Below are 22,929 nucleotides of genomic sequence, written 5' to 3' on the forward strand. Positions count from 1 at the left end.
CATATTCATTTATAGTAAAGCAATTATTTGAGATTTTTTCGTCATCCATTATTAACTTTTTTTATACAATGAAAGTAACGGGGTTTAAATTGAAGATTTCATATATAATTATTCAAAAAGTCTACTATTAAACTAATCCCAGTAAATCTATTTTTTATTTGATTGTTAAGTTTTTTGAGACTTTTGACCTTTTTTTAAGTGTAGGTATTGAAGTAAGAGAGGAAATAACTCTTTGGTTGAAAATTAAACATTTCTGATTTCACATAACTTTTTTTTAGTACAATAGATAAAATAAAAATTCAATCTAAAATCCCATGCAAACTGATCAAATTATCTCATCAATAGGCGTGAGTTTATTTAATTTGTGTTCCCACTTGAGCTAAACATTTCATATAAGTATATAACTTCACCTTCAAATTTTAAAAATTTAAACCCGTGAAAATAATAATAAAAAAACAAATTTTTATTTATTTACACTGGGCACTACTCCTCTGGGCAAAAAAATAAAAGGTGAAGAGTGATAAGTTATTGTACCATGCTGAAGAAAAAATATGAAATCGAAAAGGGCAGCATGTTAGACACAAAAGATATTTGTGGGGCTTGTTCTTCTGGGTTCCCCAAAAAATCTTCAACTACTTTATAGGTTACCATAAATCAATTTAACAAAATATGAAAATAACCAAAAATATCTTTAGGAAAGCTCATGTACTCATGTCAATTTTTTTTCTCTAGAAAAGTATATATTATGGTAAGTAAAAAAAAATTATTCATAAATATGTATGGCACACTTGTAAATAATATCTACTTATTTAAGTTTTTAATTTCCCTTAAACAAAATTTGAGATTTAAATTTCATGTATAAAAGTAAGCATTAAAATAAGTTTATTCCTTCAGATCATTCTATTATTAAAAATTTTAATTCAACTTCTTAATTTTTAAAAATGTTGTAATGTTGTTAATTTTGTTTAATTGTAAGAAATGACATTAACTTTTTTTTATATACGACAATAAAAAGGACACATATTCACTACATAGGAATATAGGATATTCCTATTAGAAAGTTAAACAACATAAAAATGATAATATTGTATCAATTTTAAAAGTTAACAAATTAAATTTTTTTAATAGTAAAATGATTAAATTAAATTAATCAAATAAATAGAAAGATCAAATTAATAATATAGCACTCAACATTAATATAATTTCCTAAAAGCCAAGATTTAATTTTACAAAAATGTTTGATGTCAACAAAAGAAAATTACAAAAATGTCGTGTACGTTAAAGGGCCAAGTACTCAAGTCAATCACGTGAGCCTTTGTTTGGATGAACACTTGGAAAATTTAATGTTGAAGTGAGTGGTTTATGTTTGAATGTATTATTATAAAATTAAGTTAAAAATAAAATTTCAGATAAAATTTTGGATTTAATGCAAAAATTACTTAAAATGTAAATTAAAATTAATCTTGAATTTTGAATTCTTTAACGTAAAATCAAATATATAAAAATGCATTTAAAATTAATTATGCATTCAGAATTAATACTCTCATATCAAACCAAATACGCACACAGTGTATTTAGATGGATGTTAATTTTGTAAAATTGATTTTCGTTAAAAATGCTTTTGAAGTGATATAATTTATATTTGAATCTTTTAATATAAAATATATTTTAAAAGTAAAATTTAATATAAAATTTTAAATTTAATGCAAAAATTACTCAAAATTATTTTAATCAAAATCATTTTTGGATACAATTAATTCTAAATTTTTTCTGTAATGTATAAAACAAAACATATAAAATTATATTAAAACATGAATTCTAAAGTCAAAATTAATTTTCTAATATAAAATCAAACTAGATAGTCACCACTGTATTTGAGACATTTCCTACCTTATCACGTAACATAAATAATATACGCATGCCAGGTAGAGATCTAACATCGCATTCATGGACATCTAACGCTGGTTACCATGTTTGGTTTGGTTTAACATCAGAACAATGTACATCCACTTCTCCGTAAACTTTTCGACGTGAAAACACCGTGAAACATACGAATTAGTCATGCAACCAAACAGCCACTTTGTCTGTGAGTTTGTTTTCTTTTACGTAATATCTCGCAGTTAGATTTTGAAGTAAAAAAACAGGAAGAAAATTACATTTTTTTAATTAATATTTTAATTTAAAATTAAAATATTCATTTTTCTCGCTCTTGAAATTATATTTCCAAATGTATAGATGATTATCAAATTAATTAAAGTCCTGTTTAGATAAAAAAAAAAAAAAAAAGAAGAAGAAGAAGAAGAAGTAATTACTACTTATAAGAAAAGAAAATAAGAAGATAAAACAAATTAAACTTTTATAAGTTAAAGCTATAATCATTTTTTAAAGAAGGTAAATGAAAGAGTTTTTATAAATTAACCTAACTTTATTTGTATATAATTATTGAGTACGGATAAAAAAATATATATACTTATTTAGAAGTATCTAAACAGGACCCAACTGCCTTTCAACTTCAATTCATTTCTATAAATATTCACAACGCATTTTCTGTCTATATATATATTATTAGAGCTCAATTTCAATCTCATATTCCCATTCTTTTCAGGCATTTAATCATTGTAAATAATAATAATAATAATTCAATTTTTTAATTTTAATTTTAAGATATATATATGGCCTAGTGCAAAAAAAAAAAAAAAAGGTTTCTATTTAAAACGGATACTTTATATAATTCCAGATGGAGTATTAACAGATATATCCATTCCATCATTGTGAATTAGAACTAAAAAAAGTTTAAACTATAAGTAAATCGAGTCAATTGAAATCTATCTTCAAAATAAAGCAATATCTTGAATAGCTTGATGTCATTTAAAACTTTTAAACCGCACTTGTAAGGAAATAAGGAATTGAACTTGTATATATTACAGTAAAATGTAAGAGAAATGTATATAAATTTATGAATTTATTGATAATGTTAGGCGTAGGATTGTCTGAACTCTGGCGTTTTGATTTGGATGAAAATAAACATATTATGAAAAGTTGATAATGTTTATTGAATATGCATATGCAACATCCTTAAAGCAAAAGATAGACAAAACAAAGTTAAATATATAAATTGTCTGTGTGTCATGTGGTTAGCAAGCATTTAAGATAGATAGAGGTGTTAATAAACTGATTCAATTCAGTGGAAATCATCAAAATTGTATAAAAAAAATAAAAATAGAAAACCAATAAAATGTCTGTGTATTATTTTTTTTCATCTAAATTTGAAAATCAGTCTAATCTAATTAAAACTAAATACATATTCTCATTAATTCATACTTATATAAATAAAATTTATAAAATTATTACACAAATTTATTTATTTCATAATTACATTATTTTAATTAAATCTCATTACATTGTGCATTTATTTATATGTTTTCTAAATAAATATAAATTTCATATTGACTAATATTTATAATTTAAATGTGATAGTTAATACGTTACATTAACCTTTATTATCATTATTGTATACTTTTAGGTAGTATTCGACCTACTTCTATTTATTTTTAGTTTTTATTCTTTTCTAAAGGAATAATGATGGCCCAAACTTTTTTTATGAAATGTTTTTAAAGATTTAGACAGGTTATACTATTCAGTGTCTCCCTGTTTTCTCTCTCTCAAACACTCTCGTAACAGGTATTATTCAAACACTGCAATAAGTCGATTTTAATGATTGCATTATGTAATAAATGAAAATTAAAAAAAAATACATTATTTTTAGAGTTCTTATTTTAAATTTTTAACTTAAATTACATTATAAACACCTATAGTATAATGTAACTATAGGAATATATATAACTAATAATAGCTATTATTTTAAATAATAGACAGTTGTAAACTTGAATCAGTTTTGTGCACTTCTAAGGCATACAGATACACTTTGAATGGAGTAGATGCAAGAGATGAGAAGGAAATTTTTTTAAACTTGATGTGAAGGGAAGGTTATCCTCCCTGAAAATTTTGTTTACATATAGAAGTTTCAAAATATTTTTAAATTTGCAGGATTATTAAAATTTTCAAATATGTAAAAAAAAGAATTTGTTGCTAAATATCTTATTTTCTTTTATCCTTCTTGTTTTATGTTTTGTTGACTTTTGTAACACATACATTACATGATGCATTGATAGAATGGTATAAAATTTTGTTATATTTATATTTGAAATTAATTTATTTAATTTTATGTAAAAAACTTAGATTAATAATTATCACATATTACAAATAAAATTAATCTCAATTCAATTGATTGAAAGAAAACACTGTAATCTTGAAACTCATAAAAAAATACCTCCACGATGGTCTATATCAACTTTGAAATGTGATAATAGCATCTCATTTCTGGTTTGGGTAGTACATCGTACGGATAAACTACAAGACACACCCTCTCCTTTATAATATTATCGAATATATGGATGCACTCTTATTATAGGTGATAACTGATACGTTGATATCTGTTATGATGCACCACGTGTGCACTACCCACCTTTAAAATTGAGTTTAATATACAAGCTTTTGTCGAGTAATAATGCACATTTCCATATTCTACTTAAGTGGGGGAGTAGAATATGTTTTCCAAGATCTAGTTGCATCCCCCTTTTCTCAATAATTGCATTAAAGAAATGGTCTTATATCATCATCATGCTTTGTTTCTTCTTTCGTCTTGCCATTTTCGTCTCATCAACAATGCCAGATAGTGAAAAGTGTAGCTCCTAATGATACGCCACTTGTTCTCTCTCCCATCCTTAAAGAAATGGTCTTATATGTTTTTCCATTTATATACAACTATTAACTATTAAGGATGTGTTGCAGAAATATTTTTAAATTTAATAATTACACACTTAAAATAATTATAAATTATCATTTAAAGAATTTATTATATAAGTTAACAAATTTTATGGGTTGTAATTGGATCAGAGTGTAAATATTTTTTTAATGTTAGTGACTAAGTGCATAACCTATTTTCTCATATTTTAAAATAATAAGCAATGTAAGAAAATAAATATATCAAAGATGTGTTAATATGTAATAATATGTGTTATTTTATGAAAATAAACTAAAAAAAATCAAATTACTTAAAAAAAGACTTTCAAAGACAGAGATGGTTAGTGGCTTGTTTTTTTTTTAATAATAAATAAATACTTCAATTGGATGATAAGTTATAGCATTTTAGGGAAAGGACATTATTCGAGTAACTTACAGTATATGAAAATATCACTTATCAATGAATGTCCACTCCACGTGCAAAAATCAAATAAAGACTTTCTGCCGACATCAAGTTAAGCCGGTTGCATTTTGCATAAGCAACTAATGACTTTTTTTTTTTTCTTTTTAAACTAGAAGAAAGTTTAGACGAGGAAAAGGTTCGGTTCTATGCCATGGAATTTACGACGACGAGATTAAAAAAAAGTTAATGTTGTTTATCCAATAACTCATAATATTTTTACCTTTAAAAAAACTCATAATATTTTATATAATAATGTTTTTATGTTTATTTTTTCATCACATTATTTATTTTATTTTATATTTCTCTGTCCTCTCTCTCTCTCTTTTTTTATCGGCGAAAAAACATATATTAATATTATCGGGTATAAGAGATACCCCAACAAACAACAAAGAGTCCAAGGAAGGTGAAAAACTGGTTACACCATATTTTACAATCTATATGCAAATATTAAGTAACCATTGTAACGAAATAACAATTAACATTTTTTTGTTCATCTCTACTAACGACTTGGAAGCTCAGATAATTTGATAACGAAATCAAATTTGGACGGGCGTAAAATGATTCTTTGATGTGATAAAATTATATGCTAATTGAGTTTTCTTTCTGAATCAAATTAATATATATTTTAATTAGTTATTTTAGTCTAAGGAAATTATTGTTTTTTAATCCATGCTCTTTTTTTTTTCTTCAATTAACATTAGTCAGAAATAGGATATTAGAAAATTACCGTTAAAATACTTCTCTAATAATTTAATAAAAAATTGATTTTTAAAAAACTGAAAGATTCAACTAAATTGACATTTTCTTAAACATTTTTATTTACTTTGTATTTTACTTGTATTTATAAATACTTGCAAAATATATGAGATACTTGCTAGTATCAAATTAATTGTGTGAATTCATTCTTACATAAGAAATTAAAATTCTTGTTCTTGTGAGAAAGATAATCTCTATTTATACTTTTTTTCTCATATAATTACACATCTTTTTTATTTTATATTATAGCACATGTTTTTTTAACTTTTACATTTAACCAAATCCATGTTTTTTCTTCTTCTTTTGTTGTGCTAGGTAATCAAAATAAATTATGTTTTTCTTCAATTTGTAACTAATATTAATTTCTTAATTAACTTTAGGGTTATAATGAGATATTATTAAATAATAATTTCAACAATATTTTATTAATTAAATTAATTGTTATACTTTTAAAACTGAAAGCTTCAAAGTTCAAAATGTTTTTTTATACAATTTATTTATAATTGTAATTACTGGTTTATAAAAATATATGAATTAGATTAAATTAAATTATTTGTTAATTTTTATTTTATATTTTCAGTATTAATTGTATTTATAATAATCATACAGTATATGAGATACTTATTAGTGTACTTACAATGTTTTTTGTGTGTTTGATAATGAAAAACCAACATAAACAAATTTATTAGTATTTTGTTACAAAAAATCTACTTTTTATTTTATACTACATATTCAGGTATCTGAAATTTGTAACAAATAAAATTTAAATTTATTTAGAATTTAATATACATAATGGTTAAAAATAATATCAAATAAAATTTATATTTCACAAAAAGAGTTATTAAATAATATATATAAGTATCTAAAATTTAATCTTAGAACAAAGTAAATCTTCACCTAGTACACTCACACACATACACATGTGATATTAACACTTTTGTGATATTTTTTTTGTAATCTTAAAAAAAGTAAATAAATCTAAAATGCTAATTTTTAATGTACTTGTGTATATATCCATGTGGGATGTGGCGAAGGACCCAAAAGGGTGTAAAATGCTTTTGTTAGTGAAATGGTAAAGAAGATGAATTAAGGCAGAAAACTTACTACTTCAGAAACAAGAATAACGTAAGCACATGGTTTCTCTTGTCCATAGGGATAATGTATTGTGACATATTTAATGGGCCATGGAAGCATTATCATAGATGCGAGGCAAGCTTTGTTGTTGGAGAATAACTTAATTATAGTTATATTGTCGCACTCCGCATTATGGGATGACGAATTTGCTATAACTTAGTTTAGTTTGAGGGGAGAAAAAGTGAAAAAAAGTGACAATTATAGAATTTTATAAGATGATAATTGTACCTAAACTTCTGTTGCCCTTTATACAAATTGGGAAATTCAGATCTTATATCTGAAATGAACACAGAAATATTAAAGGAACCAACATGCAACACAGGGCCACTAATAAAGTAATTCCACTTTCCATCGTGATGCAACTGATAGCCACATATCACACCAATAAAAGAAGAATGTCACTAACTGGTGGACAGTGCTTTCTTTTTGAGTTTTTTTTTCTTTCTTTTTTGTCATGCTTATTAAACTATAATAAATTAATAACTTTGTTTTCCTTGCAATAAAAGTACGGGGAAAAATATAACGCCGTTTAGGTGAATTAAAGTACCTCGTACCTAAATCATATATAGGTGTCATTGAATCTGTATTTATAAATATGCACTACGTAAAAATTGCGTTTCTAATAATTCTTTTGTTGTAGTTTGATAAAGATGAATCAATTTAAATATATCTTTTTTTTGTCATTTAGCTGGATCTTGTTTTGATATTTTTTTCAATAAACACTTGTAGAAAAATAAAATAAAAAGATAAAATAAATTAAATTAAACTCCTTTTATAAGTTAAATGAAAGAGTTTTTATAAGAAAACAATTTAAGGTAATGGTACGCAAAGCATCAAAGCATGAGTAAGGCATTTCAATAACATTGGCACACCAAAGCCTACTAACCACCTGCAACACGCCAATTTTATTCAAAATGAATGAAAAAGAAAACAAAAAGCATCGGAGGCTAGGCAAAAATCCATGAAAAGATATTAACAAAAACAAAAATACGACAAACCAAAATGATTGCGAAAGAAGTCTTGCCTAATACATTTGGGAAAAGAGTTGTAAAGGTAAATATCATAAAGAAAAAGATTGAATTGTGATTTTTATAAAATAATAAAGTTACCGTATGAAGAAGTAAGATTTAAGAAAAAAAGATATTAGACTTTTGTAAAGTAAATCAAATAATAATTATAATTTTTTGTAAAAATAAAGTTTTTTAAAAACAAACATTAAATTCATATCTTAGTTCAGTTCAAATAACATAAGAGAAAATAAAAAAAATAAGACACAAAAAATTATATTAATTTGTGTCAATCACTAAGATTACGTCGATAAACTATCAAGTTTCATCAACTTCAATAAATTACAAGTATTCATCGTTATCACTTGTGACTCCTTAATTAAAGTTTTACTCCAAACTTGTTACAATTAATATTCTTTGTTGTATTCTATATTTTATCAAACTCTCATTTTGTAGTTGCATCACAACTACTTATATATGTGAGCGTTATAAATATTTTAATCATATTTGTTGTGATGTTTATGAATGATTTGGAATATTACCAAGATTTTCATCTTTAGACCATTGGGGATGAGATTAATTTGATGGTTTGTACCAAGCCACTGTGGCTCTAATACAAATCAAAAAGATTTGTTGGTTTAATTGCATAGTGACTAACACTCTATCATTTTAGCACTTAGTTTTTTCTCTCAAGATGAACAAAGTGTTTCGAGAGCTTTTCTAAACTTTATAAGAATTTATACAAAGAATGAAATAATGAACACTTCAAATCATATTTCATATCTTCATAGTTTCTGGCATATATAGGTCTTCTTTAATCAAGTATTCGTTGTCTCTAAACGAGCATATTTTCTCTTTTAAGCATGTGATGGAAGAAAATAGTTGTTGGGGTATTAAATGCACGTATTTCTTCATGTTGAGAAACCACTCTTTGTTGTTGATGTGTTGAACGCTACTATAAGAAACAACTTCTTTTTACGTCAGAGCAGTTGGGTGCATCAAAACTCTTCTTTTGATAGCAATTGAGAAATTTCAAAATTTAGTTTCATTTGTTCTTAATAGGATTCAACAAATCCTAGAAAAATGTCTCTTCAAAGTATTTCTCAAATACAGAGTATTAAAGTCATAAATATTATCTTTAATATCGTATCAGACCATGAATCTATCTTGTTATTGTTTGAAACATCAGGCACAAACTTTACAAAACATGTTCTAATAGTGCATAAAGCGTAGCTTTTAATTTTTATATTTATGTACATCTAATCAAAATAAATAAGAATCTTAATTCATCTTAAGACATGAATATATTTTGACTTAATAAGAATTTTTTAAAATTAACTTCTATATATATAAGTTAATTTTAACTCACGAATGTATTTAGTTTAATTTTATCTTTTTACTTTTTCTTTAATAAACAATACTAGTTAAAAAAATTATCAGAATAATATTTTAGTGAAAGACGTATTTAAATTATAGTCGTTTACAATAAGAATAAACCATATCCAATTTATTTATAGAGTACAAGAAAATAAATTTAAGTTATAAAATTAACTTGGTAGTTAAAAAGAAAAAGAAAAGAGAGAAATCATGAATTCTTCTGCTAACCACTACTAATCTGCCATTAAAACAAAAAGAAGGTTTACCCTACTAAAAATATTTCGAGACTAAATAGGAGTTAGACGGACAAGATTTTATTTTCCATTAAATTCAATTAAGAATATCATCAATGGAAAGATGCACCACATCCACAATATTGGATTAGAGCTCCTTCGTTCAGCCGAGGTTCTTCAAGAATCCAATCAAAGCCGCTTCCGTTTCTATGTCAAACCCATGTTTCATGAAAGTTGCAGCTTTTCAATGGTCAACTTCAATTGGTAGTCGTGCAACTTTACACATGCCTATTCTTTAAATATTTATGGTCATAATTTTATAAATCATAACTAAATTAGCTAATTCGACCAATTAGATCAAGAATTCACTAGGTTATTGGTTCTAACAATTCAAGAAACAAGCAAAGAAAAAAAAATGGTTAAGAATTATTGGTGCCGGTATTCTTGAAACACAACTAATTTGTTTTTAAAAAAATATTTTTTGGAACAGTTTTTAAATGAACAAAGACTTATATATGTAATTTATCTATAAATTCAAATTATTTAATTATCTATTATAAAATATATAATATGATTTTTATACTTATTTAAAATTTAAAATTTTATTTTATATTATCAATTTAATTACAAGTGAACAAATAAACTATATATAATGTAATTTTAAAAATCTCATTTGTGAGATAAGACTCCAACCCAAAACATGTCAATGACATGCGTTATATAAAAAATGATTTTGGGAATGATCGTAGTCGTTTTGAAATCTATCACATGAGATCCAATAAGATGGCTCAACCATTCAACAACAGCCCAATGTAATTTGCGATGTGTTTGATGCTTCAAAGTCACGTAGTTAATTGGAATCATGGAGTCTTTGGGTCTAGGCCTACATAAATAAAACCTCAATTTTACTTTTGCCATTAGCGATGGAGTCTCACTTGTATAAACTTTGGTGCACAAGTTAGTAAATGTTAGTCAAAGTTTTCAGAGTGAGATGAGTGTTAATTGGGGTGAAGTTTTCCCTTGTATTTGTATACAACCATTAGAAGGATGTGATAGAATAAAGGTCACCATTAAAGTTGTGATGAGGATATTTTTCAAGGAGTGAGTTATTAATAGCTTCACTTATCAGTGACTAAGACGTTTTCACCGAGTTTGAGATAGGTGCCTAGTTACTCTTCTTATTTTCAAGATTAGTCTTACCTTTGGGATATGGGGTTTTATGGGTCAGTTGTTTATTAAGCCATTGGAGAGTTTGTGGTGGTGGGATTTGAAGAGGGTGTGTGGAGGGAGTAATGAAGAAAAACTGTTTGATAAAGGGAGCCGGTGGAAAATCGGGATTGGGGATAAGGCTAGATTTTGGGTTGATTCTTGGGTGGACGAAAATTGTTTGGCAAATTTATTTCCAAGACTTTATCTAATTTCTGAACAAAAGCAAGCAAAGGTGTAGAAGATGAGGATCTAAAGAAATGATTGGTGGTGTTGGAAATTTAGGTGGAGAAAAAAGTCATTTGAGTGGGAGAGGGAGATGCTTTTACAACTAACAAATCTTTTGGAAAATGTGCGGGTACATAATGTTGATCTTGATTTGTGGATTTGGTTGGATAGCCACTCGGGTGCTTACTCTAGAAATTCTGCATATGTACATCAATTCCAGGAGGTTGAGTCCGAACCTCTTTGCAACACACTTGCAGAGACTTGGAGGTTTAAAATTCCTAGCAAAGTTGCGTTCCTAATATGGAGGGTTATAAGAGATAGACTCCTTAGAAAAGAGAACTTGTTGAAGAGAGGAATTATGGTGGAGGAATGGTGTTGTGATGAATGAGAAATTTTGAGTTTGGTTGCATTCCGACAAGTTGAGACATTGTGAAAATTGGCAGGAACCTTGGAGAGACATTTTGACGCTCAATTCAATATGAATTCCACCAAATTGGCAACATGTTAAATTTTAACCTCCTTTATGTTGGTAGTATTTAGGGATATAAGGTGGATTGGATACCAAGGCAGGAGACCAAAGACCTTTGTGTATAATAATACTCTAATTTGGTCTATGACAACATTGACAAGGGCAAGTTTACTCTCGGATGATGTCTGATTCACTATTAACGGCATTATGTTAAGATTCCTATTCTTATCCTTTATTTGATAAAAGATAAAATAAGGTGGGAAGGAAATAAACAAGTAGCAAATAGAAAGATGAATGTGAAACCTAGCAGTTATTATTTAGTGTTTTGCAGAGGAAAAGTAAGAAATCAGAGAAATAAAAAAATTTGGAATTTATTAGTTATTTTTATCGGTTTCCAAAAGTGTGAGACATTGTTACTTTAGTTCAAAAAAACAATAAAATTAAAAAAGTGCCTAAAAGTGAAATTTATCACTTATTAATTCAAAATTCAAAAATCATGTGACTTAAGTCATAACATTAATATATTTTTAGAAACTAAAATAACAATAAATAGATAAATTTAAAGACTACAATAATAATATAAAACTTATTTTATTTTATTTTTTTCAAAAATAATGTCACAATACTTTATATTTTTAGACACTAAAATGGTAGTATACCATGATTATACCTTCAAATTCAGTAAAAAAAAAATTACAAAAAAAATAAAATTTCATGAAAAAAAAATACTTTTTTTTCCAATGAGGAGAATGGGAAGATAATAATACTATATTTATATTTATGGAGAGAAAGTGTTAGACTCGCAAACATATTTCTTTAAATATACTTTTTTCTAATGAGTTAAAATTCATTGAAAACTAAAAGTAAGGAAAGAGAATACTTAATATGATGCACATGTCATAAAATTTTGTTATTTTTCATAAATTTCAATTAATAAAAAAATATATCAAGATTATGTTTCTGAGAATTTCTCTTTCTCTTCGGGAATTAACCAATCGATGAGATTATGAGAATGGGATGAAAATATTTTTTTTATCTCAACTTAACCCTTCCATTTATCATGGATGGATGAAGATATATAACCTAGAAGAGAAGAAGACAAAGTTAAAATTGAAGTGTAAATATTAGGAAAAAGCGAAGACACACAAAAACGCACGTCACCGTAAACAAACGGTGGTCCAGGAGGGTGGTTGTATCCAGTGGAGGCTTCAACCTACGAACTTGTCCTTATAATCACTCGCTCTCCTACGCTTCTTCTTTCTCTCTCCACTCCCATTCCACACCCCACACTCTTCTCCTCTATTTAACAACGCCCAAAAAAAATTAAAAAAAATTAGGGTTTTCAATTTGGGGAAATATTCTGGAGAGAGTGTGTAGAAAATATGGTTGTCGATGATATGACGCTGTGCATCATCGTCGGCTATGGAGGTTCCTCTTCTTCTCGTTTCTCCGATGCTTATCCCAAAAGGTAATAAATAATCCTTGAAGATCTTTGTCTCTCTTCTTTAAAAAAAAAACTGTTTTTTTTCCTCTCTCTCTCTCTCTCTTATGGATTTGATGGTTATGGTTCAATGCTTTTCCCCTGATTTTGGAGGGTTTTTGGAGTTACCTCGAATAGGGTTAAACATAATTCACCTCTAGCGTTTTCGAAATCTCTTCTTCTCTTACAGAGATTGAAGAGATATATCACTGTGTCACTCTCTCTGTTATATAATATAGATAGATAGTTAATTAGTTAGTTCTGTTCTTATTTATTTATTAATTTATAAAGAAAATTAGAAGAACTGTTATTATTATTATTTTAAATAGGTTGGATTTGTTGATTTTTTTCTCCTGTTTTCAACTCAATTTGATAAATCTAGGGGTTTGATGGAGGGGAGATATAGTGGGGATTGATATGATGAAGGTGTTTATAAGGTTGTTTTGTTGAATTGTGTTTTTGGGATGGCAATATTGTACGAACCAGCAATAAAACTCATCCACCAGATGAGCTAGCATGGGCGATTCTTGTCTTACTTCTATGTCAATGGAGAATCACCACCCCTCCACGCTCTTGTCAATGGACTCAAGTGCATCTTCTCACGAGGAACTGGATTTGGAGATGAATCGCCAAATCATACTCACTCGTCCGCCCGATATTAACCTGCCCCTCTCCGCCGAGCGCAGCCCGCCGCCACAGCCGTGGAATTCTGAGCCCTGTGATATTCTGGATGTTGGTCTTGGTACTCAAGGCTACGAGACTGAGAGTTTTCTTAATCTGCCCAAAGCTGGTAGGAAGTGCGCGAAGCGTGTTGATAGCATATGGGGTGCTTGGTTTTTCTTCAGTTTTTACTTTAAGCCTGCTTTGAACGATAAGTCCAAGGCCAAGATTGTCAGGGACAGCAATGGTGTCTCAGGGTTCGATAAGTCTGATCTGAAGCTGGATGTTTTCATGGTTCAGCACGACATGGAAAACATGTACATGTGGGTTTTCAAGGAGAGGCCGGAGAATGCACTTGGTAAGATGCAGCTGAGGAGTTACATGAATGGGCATTCTCGCCAAGGGGAGCGCCCGTTTCCATTCAGTGTTGACAAGGGTTTTGCTCGGTCCCACAGGATGCAGCGAAAGCATTATAGAGGACTATCAAACCCTCAGTGCGTGCATGGTGTTGAGGTTGTTTCCGCACCCAGTCTGATGACCCTGGATGAGGATGATCGAAAAAGGTGGATAGAACTCACTGGCCGGGATTTGAATTTCACAATCCCACCTGAAGCAAGTGATTTCAGTTCATGGAGAAATCTTCCCAACACGGACTTTGAGCTTGAGAGACCACCTCCCCCAATCAAGAGTGGTCCTAATGCACACCCGAAGAAGCTGCTTAATGGATCCGGACTTAATGGATCTGGACTTCATCTATCTAACCACAGTAATGGTGATGGGTTGGACCTCTCTCCTGTCAGCAGCAAAAAAAGGAAGGACTTTTTCCCTCATGGAAATGAAGAAGAATGTTACTTGGCTGTTAATCCTCCATCTGATCGTATACCAGATATAGAAATGCACCCAACCGAGCCACACTGGTTGAATGACTTCAGCGGGGTGATAAAGAGTGTTTATGGACCTGTTACAGCTGCAAAAACTATTTATGAGGATGAACAAGGTTACTTGATTATTATCAGTCTGCCCTTTGTAGATCTTCCAAGTGTGAAAGTTTCATGGAGGAACACTCTGACTCACGGTATCATAAAGGTTTCTTGTATGAGCACATCTCGGAAGCCTCTCATCAAGAGACATGATAGGACATTCAAGCTTACAGATCCATCGTCAGAGCACTGCCCCCCTGGAGAGTTCGTCCGAGAAATCCCTCTTTCAACTCGAATTCCTGAAGATGCCAACATAGAAGCATACTACGATGGGCCAGGATCAGTGCTTGAGATCCTGGTGCCAAAACATCGCGTGGGACCAGAAGAGCATGAAGTCCGGGTTTGCCTCCGCCCTCATCTGGGAGGGAATGATCTCAAGTTAACTTGAGATAGGCACTTAAAAAAATTTGTTAGGGATTCCGGTATGGTTCGTATGTCATTGTTTTTCTAACTTTGTACCATACAGTGTTATTTGCAATAGAATTGTGTCTCTTATGTTTGTCTCTAGCAATTTTAGCTCACTGACTGCCCTGGTTCTTTTTGTTCCGGTGCATCTGTATTATGCTTTTGATTGTAAGCAGTATTGAACAGCTAGTTCTCATAATTTATAAGAAATTACCAAATCATACCTTTGGAATAATTTGTTATTTGATTTCGACCTTTACATGGATTCTGATTTATTATCCTCTCGTTCTAAGCTATCTCTTATTTTGGATAGAATGTTATACAAGAGTATAAGGTAGTTTTGCCTCCGAATGAGTATTTGTTCATGTGAATACATCCTGCAGTTAACAATATAACAAGACTCGATGATAGAGTTAACTTTCACTAGAGCAGTAAAATAATGAATGTGAAGAACAAGTTAAACTACTCCTATTCAGCTGCATCACTATATGTGTACCATATTAACGTCTTTGATTATGTTATACAAGATTAATGGGTGGGATTCTTACGGAAAGTCAGAAACCATTCGATAATCTCCGCACCTTTTATAACAGAAATTTCAATTCAATGGACCCTACCTTTTTAGACTATGTTGGAATATTGGTTAAAAGAACAAAGTCAACACCCACTATCATATTAATAATCCTGAAGAACTTGTTACCTGTGGAATAGATTTTTTCTTTTTTGTTTTCTAAGAATTCCAAAATGATATGTTGACTAAATAACAGAAGATATTTTAACCATCCCATTACATGATTCAGGAATCATTCCTATAAAGATGTAATGGACTAGGCCCATTTCAAGTGATATTTTGTGAGTTAACAGAAGTAGGAGCAAGCAATTGTTGACTAAATAATAGATTGGTCTCTTTGTATGGTGAGTGTTTAGATTGCAACAAGGATGAAATAGATAGAGTGGAAGTTGGGAAGTGTTTCGTTCATGTTTGTTGGCCAAGATGGCATCTAATTGAAATGATGATTTTTTTTCCCTCTCCTTTTTGGTCACTGGATGTCCTTTTCTATGAACTTTTCTTTTATTTATTTTTTTTCCCTTTATTTGGTCATTGAATACTTTTCTCATTTACGCGTTAGGAAGGGAAGGCTATCATCCTTTGATGAACAGATACATAACAAGTGGTCCAGTTAAGAGTTAATTTATTTTTGGAAAGGGGGTGGCCGTGGCTGTAAATTTCATATTAAATAGTCCTTTTACTATTACTTTATATAGTTAATGACTTTGTGACGAATTTATAACTATTCTCATTTTATTTTGATTTGTATATTTGATCTGCTTAACCATTTTTTTTTTTATATCTATCACTAAATATAATTTTAATATGTGACAATTTCAAACCACAACAAACTTAAATCTAAGGATTCAATCTTGAAAACTTTAAAGATCAAGAACTCAATTATAATTTTAAAAAAAATTAAGAGACCAAATTAAAAGTTTCTAAAAAGTTCAGGTACTAAACTTTCTTTTATTTTTATTTTTATTTTTTTAAAGATTTTCATTTACTTTCTATTTTTGTTTGTTTCTTTGGGTCCCTTTCTTTTCTCTCTCTTTTTTTCGTTGTGAACCACAATGTCCACATGAAGGAACACCAAGGGACCAGCAAACCTTTCAGCTACCCACTTACCCTGCTTGGTAGGGCTTACTGTATTAAGAAAAATTGAGGTCGAAAGAATAATTCACTAAATGTCAAATCGTATTTAACTATTTATAAATCAAATCTACCGAAGTGAGCGGCCGGAAGCGAAACAAACAAGTAAAATAGGGTTATCACTATTTTAATTATATAGTTTATTGTCAAATATTTGGTTTGATTTCATCTCAATCAAAAAAGAATTACATTTCACAAATGCTAATCATGGTTCCGGAGATATACTTTTAGAATAGATATATATTTTTTAATAAAATATCACTTAAGAATTATAATGATTGACGAGAAATTAAAAAATAATAATAAATATTTATCTCATATACATGTTTGTTAGTCTTATTTTCATCTTTTCTTTATTACTCTTTAAACTTTAATTTTAAATTATTTTCACCGTATATTCATGATATAGTATTGTATTTTCATCATTATTATACAATATTATATTTTTCTTCATGTGACTATGCATTTTAGGTAGTTTATCACTAACTTCATATATTATGCATCTTAATTACAAAGCAAAACTAGATACAATATAGGGGTGTACTTAGAAAAAAAATGAGGGTGTAAATAGTAAGTGTCTTTAAATTATGAAGTAAAAAAGAAAGTTTAAAAGTAAATGGAGAAAACTATTTCCAAAATATAGGTAATAAACTAATAATACTAAAACTGAAAACAAAATTAATAAAAAAAACTTAAAAGGGTTTGAGTCTAAGATTTTGGAAATAGAAGAGAAAGAAGTGTATTTAATTTTTGAAAGGACATAAATATCCTTGAACTAAAAAAACTAAAATACAATTTTCTATTATTTGAATTTAGTTTATGTTATTTTAAATTAATTAAGATATTAAGTTACTTAACTAATTTATAGTTTAGATTATTTAAATCTAGCTAATTGATTTAATTCAAATACTCTCTCTTGTTTAATTTATAAGATTCAATTACTTAATTCAACAAAATTAAAACGAATGATTTCTTTTTGGTGAATGAAGTGTAATTAATTTTTGAAAGAGTCATTAATTTAGTTGATAATAATAAATATATCTTAAATTTATAATTTTGTTCCTAAATTATCATTGTTATTGTTACTCATTTCTCTTTCTTCTAATTATTTTATTATTACAACCTCTCTTTTAATTAAGAATATTTTAATATAGATTTAAATATATTTTTCATATTTATAATATAGTCTGTTTTTATTCTATTATCTAAATTTCACTTCTTTTATTTATTACCTAAAATATTTTTATATTTAATTTTAGTATGTATCAATTAAGATCCATTAAGTGATTATTATTATTATTATTATTATTATTATTATTATTATTATTATTATTATTATTATTATTATTATTATTATAAGCACCATAAAAATATACATCAGAGATGACTATACATTAAGGGTTTCTAAGAATGAATAATAAAAGAAGAGTGAAAAGCATGATAAAAATATACATCAAAGATGATTATACCATAGTTATTTTTTTCGGCAAATGTTAACTAATAATATCAATAATTTTTTATTAGTAAAAAATTCAAATTTGTAATTTCTCTTTCTTTTTTTATTTTATCATTAAATCAGTCTTATATTTCGGAGTATACCATAGTTGTGCGTGGCTGTGATATGAAATTCAACCTATGAATGAATGTGACATAGTTCCAAGAGTGAGGAGGACAAAGTAGAAATGTCGAATAAGAAGGGTAGCAGCTTAACATACAGAAATCACGCGTGGGATTAAAATGGGTCTGTGGCTGTGCCGTGTGCAGCGTCACTGCACCACCTACACAGCGTGAGCGAGCCACGATTACGAATAATTGATATGCAGTATGCTCGTTGACCACTTAATTGCACTCATATTAAAATATAGGTTTAATTAAGTTTTTCATACTTATTTTTAACTATTATTTAATATTTATTTTTTTAATTAATTATTTAAAAAAATTTAAATTTTATTTTATTATTTATCGTTAGTCACCTTCCATTAAATTATAATGTAACATGTATAGTGTCACGTCATCACATTTTATCACAAACATCTCTTTAACACATCATCACCTTCACCTTCACCTTCAACTAATGTCAATGATTGGGCGTAATTATGTGGTACTTTGTCACGTCATCACTTAACCGGAGGGAACTAACAACAGATAATCTAATATGATGAAATGAGATTAAATTTTTTTTCAAGTAGGTATTTGACAAAAAAATGAATTTTTAGATAGTAATTTAAGAACGGTCTATTTTTCAGGTATGAAAAAACTTATTTAATATATGACATTAAAAATTTATTTAAACCATGTATAATTGGTGTTTTACGGTCTAATGTACATATGCAAATATGATAAATTGATAGGTGAGTTATTATAAATTTTAAATAGTATTTTTTTTATTCCTACCAATAAAAAATATCTTATTAATTTAATGTATTTCTTATTTTGAACGAATAATTATCTTAAAAAAAATAAGATAAAATTTTTCAAGTCTATATAAAAGTAAATTATATATATTTTTATCAAGTTATTTTAATTCAATTTTAATTTTTTGACAAGCTTACACATATTTGATCAAATAAAAGTGTTTGAGAAACGATTTTTTTTATTGACTTATAAGATTTACTTTTAAACATAACTGAAATTTATAATTACCATTTTCATTTTTATTTTAAATAAAATAATAAAATTTATCAATTATCATTTTATCTGAAATTAAATTACTTATTTTAATAAAACTCTTCCTTATCATTTTTGACTAAAAAATTATTTTTCAAATTGGATTAAATAAGTTTTTCATATTTGAAAAAATAAGTCGTTTTCATATTACTACCTAAAAATTCATTTTTTTGTCAAATATTTACTGAAAAACTTTTCAATATGATTCTACTACATATTTTTACTTCCCTTCCGTCAAATGATGACGAGACAGAGAGATTACCGCATCATCATGCTTAAAAACCTTTTCAGTATGATTATGATTCTACTGATACATTATTATCACATCATTTATTGAAGGTGCTGACATAACAATGACACAATGATGTGACAATTTATCTGTCACGTTATCATTTAACAGAAGACGATTAACGAAAAATAATAAAATAAAATTATTTTTTTTCAAATACTTGATTGAAAAAAATATATTAAATAATAATCTAAAAACAACTTCCATTCCAAATATAAAAAAACTTAATTAAAACTAAAAGATATACAAAACTTCATACATAGTAAACCAATTTCAAATCGATCCTAATGGATAGATAAGTTAATATAAGAGTGCCAATCAGCTTATCCGATTGAATACAAACTATTTTTAACTTAACAAAACAAACTAGTGCTCATTTGGGTGAACTTTGGCAGAGCATGAACACACATTCAAATAAGACACCTGTTTTGTTACTTTTTGTCTCAAATGCACGTTTAGATGCCTTGGAGTTGGAATGGTCACTCAAACATGTTATTAATCATCGGAAAATTTGAAAATCAATTTTTTTATCATTAGATTAGATTATTAGGTTTAAAACTAATTCATTCCAAATCAAAACAAACTTTATTATGTATTATGATTATCTAATAATTATTTAAATGATCATGTATTTAAAAACTTGATCAACTATTATATATTTATTATGTGGGAGATTATAATACCATTTTTAACTTACAGTTTAAATACAAATTTTGAATGAAAAAATAATTAATGTACTAATATTACAAAAAAAAACAAGTTATGAATTTGAGTGGTGCTAGATTTTTCCTTAAACAAAGTCTCATGAATGAAAATAAAAATATGATTGAGAAAAATAAATTCTATTAAAGATACAGTCAGATTTTTTGACAAAAATTAATTATCAACCAAATTGATAAATATTTCACATTAATGTTATGGTGATAAAAAAAGTTATAATATCATTTAATAATAAATTGTCAAGTAATATAATAAATTTATTGACTTTTACAATAAAAAAAATATAATGATTGTGGAAGGCTTTTTTACTGTTATTAAATAATAAATTGTTAAATATGATAAATTTATTTACTTTAATAATAATTATCTTAAAAATTATATAAAACTTATTTTTAATTAATTGATTGTTTTTTTACACTAAATATTCATTAAACTTAATACAATAAGAGGAAAAAGATACATACTAATAGTGTAATTTTTTTTATATCTTTCTATCATAAACTATATGTATGGTAAGAGAGAAAAAATTCATATCTACTTAATTTTAGATTAATTAGTAGTATTAAAAATTTATAGTAATCATACATAAAATGTAAACTCTTCGGTTTATTATTTATAAAACTCATTTATTGTCTTCGAAAAAAAAAACTCATTTATTTAAGAATGGGAGCCATTTCAAAACTATCTCTCCGGTACTGGCATAAAATTTGTACAAACGGAAAGAGACAATTCAACGGATCTATTTTACCCTTTACAGTTTGGTCTTAGTTTTGTCATTGGATTGTCATTTTTTTTTTCCTTTCCATTTTTCCTCTGCCGCTTCTAGGGGTTTCGTGTCGTGGATTACATAGATGTTGAGGAAAAAATATTATTTAATAATTTTGATTTTCTTTTTAGTATCTAATTAATTTAATTTTAAAGTTTAATATATTTTGACATAAATAATTTAATTTTCTTTATATATAAGTTAGAATAACTATTCTCAACAATAAAAATTTTAGCTATCATTTTTTAAAGATGGTATTTTTAGTTTTAATATAATCTGCCTTAAAATAATTTTATTTTATTTTTTAAAATTCTTTTGTCTTCTAATTTATCAATTTCAATATCTTTAGTTTTAGCTTTTTTGAAAAAAAAATTAACAATGGTTAAAAATAACGACAGTGAAATGTGTAATACACATTCTGTCCAAAAAAAAAAGTGCAAAATAAACATCTAAATAAAAATAAAGAGAATATTAATAGAAAAAGTAGGAAGAGTGAGAGTCTCACGCTTCAAATTGTATATTATAATTTATAATGTAAAAATAAATATAGAAAAAAGCCTCTTAAAGACCATTTTTCTATTTGTAATTCTCAACATTTTTTATTATAATTTTTAACACTTACTATCGATTTTGATATTGCAAAAAAAAACCAAGTTTAAAAATAAAATAAATAAAGATGTATGTATGATTTTAAGTGTAAGTTTTTGTAGAAAATTTTACCCAAATCAAGATATTGTGATGTGTAATAAAAATCACACTAAATTGGTCGAGTCAACCAATTTGATCAGAAACTTAAATTATGTTCATCCAATTACATGCTTTTGAATCATTTATTCATATGTATTGATAAAAAAAAAAAAAAAACTGATCAACTTAGCATTCAACTAGTGAGTAGGGGTGATAATAAGTCAGGTGGGCCTACAGGAGTCTACGACCTGACCTACATAAAACCTGACCTGAACTAGTCTATTTAATTAAAAGGTTAGGCTTAAGCTTTTTTAAAAGTCTATCAAATTAAATACCAGACTTAGGCTTATTAAAAAATCTTATAAACCTGATAGGCTGGCCTATATATATGTATATATATTTATATTATTTTTTGGGTACAATTAATTTTTTTTTTAAAACTATCACCATAACTTCTATTCCTATAATCAAGTAAGACTTTAATTACAATTTAGATGTGAGTCATGTGCCCTTTATATTTCTCATTATTTTTATTGATTTTTCTAGTTCTTTTAACGTTTCCTTTTCCTTTAACTTTCATATTACGTGTCTACTCCAGAATGTAAAGAAGCTTTTAAAAAGGCTATCGGGCCAGACTAGGCTTTTAAAAAGGTCAGACTGAACCAAAATAAAAGTCTTTGATAGGTTATAGGTCAGGCTCAAACATCAAAAATTCATCGTAGACTAGGCCTAGGCCTTTCAAAGTCTGGCCTTGTCTATTCTCACCCCTACTAATGAGAATCAATCAGCCAACTCGATCGATTCTAATAAATTATAATTATACGATTTTTAAAACGCTCCTGCTTGAAAAAAAATTTCAGCAGTCTGACACGCTCTAAACAAAGAAGTGGTATGACA

General features: G+C 27.4%; 1 protein-coding gene across 2 annotated transcripts; it reads left to right on the forward strand.

Moving 5' to 3' along the window:
* The first annotated feature begins 12,923 nt into the window (after positions 1–12,923).
* Positions 12,924–15,436, forward strand: LOC114381143. 2 transcript variants are annotated; one of them, XM_028340326.1, is made up of 2 exons: positions 12,924–13,144; positions 13,643–15,436. In XM_028340326.1, exon 2 carries the CDS (start codon positions 13,673–13,675, stop codon positions 15,182–15,184), a length of 1,512 nt encoding a protein of 503 aa, XP_028196127.1. In that variant the 5' UTR covers positions 12,924–13,144; positions 13,643–13,672; the 3' UTR covers positions 15,185–15,436. The 2 variants fall into 2 exon arrangements, with proteins under 2 accessions (XP_028196127.1, XP_028196126.1); XM_028340325.1 differs by having other exon boundaries at positions 12,925–13,144; positions 13,539–15,436.
* The last annotated feature ends 7,493 nt before the right edge of the window (positions 15,437–22,929 follow it).

Source organism: Glycine soja, chromosome 13 (genome assembly GCF_004193775.1).
Source record: "Glycine soja cultivar W05 chromosome 13, ASM419377v2, whole genome shotgun sequence".
Taxonomy (NCBI): Eukaryota; Viridiplantae; Streptophyta; class Magnoliopsida; order Fabales; family Fabaceae; genus Glycine; species Glycine soja.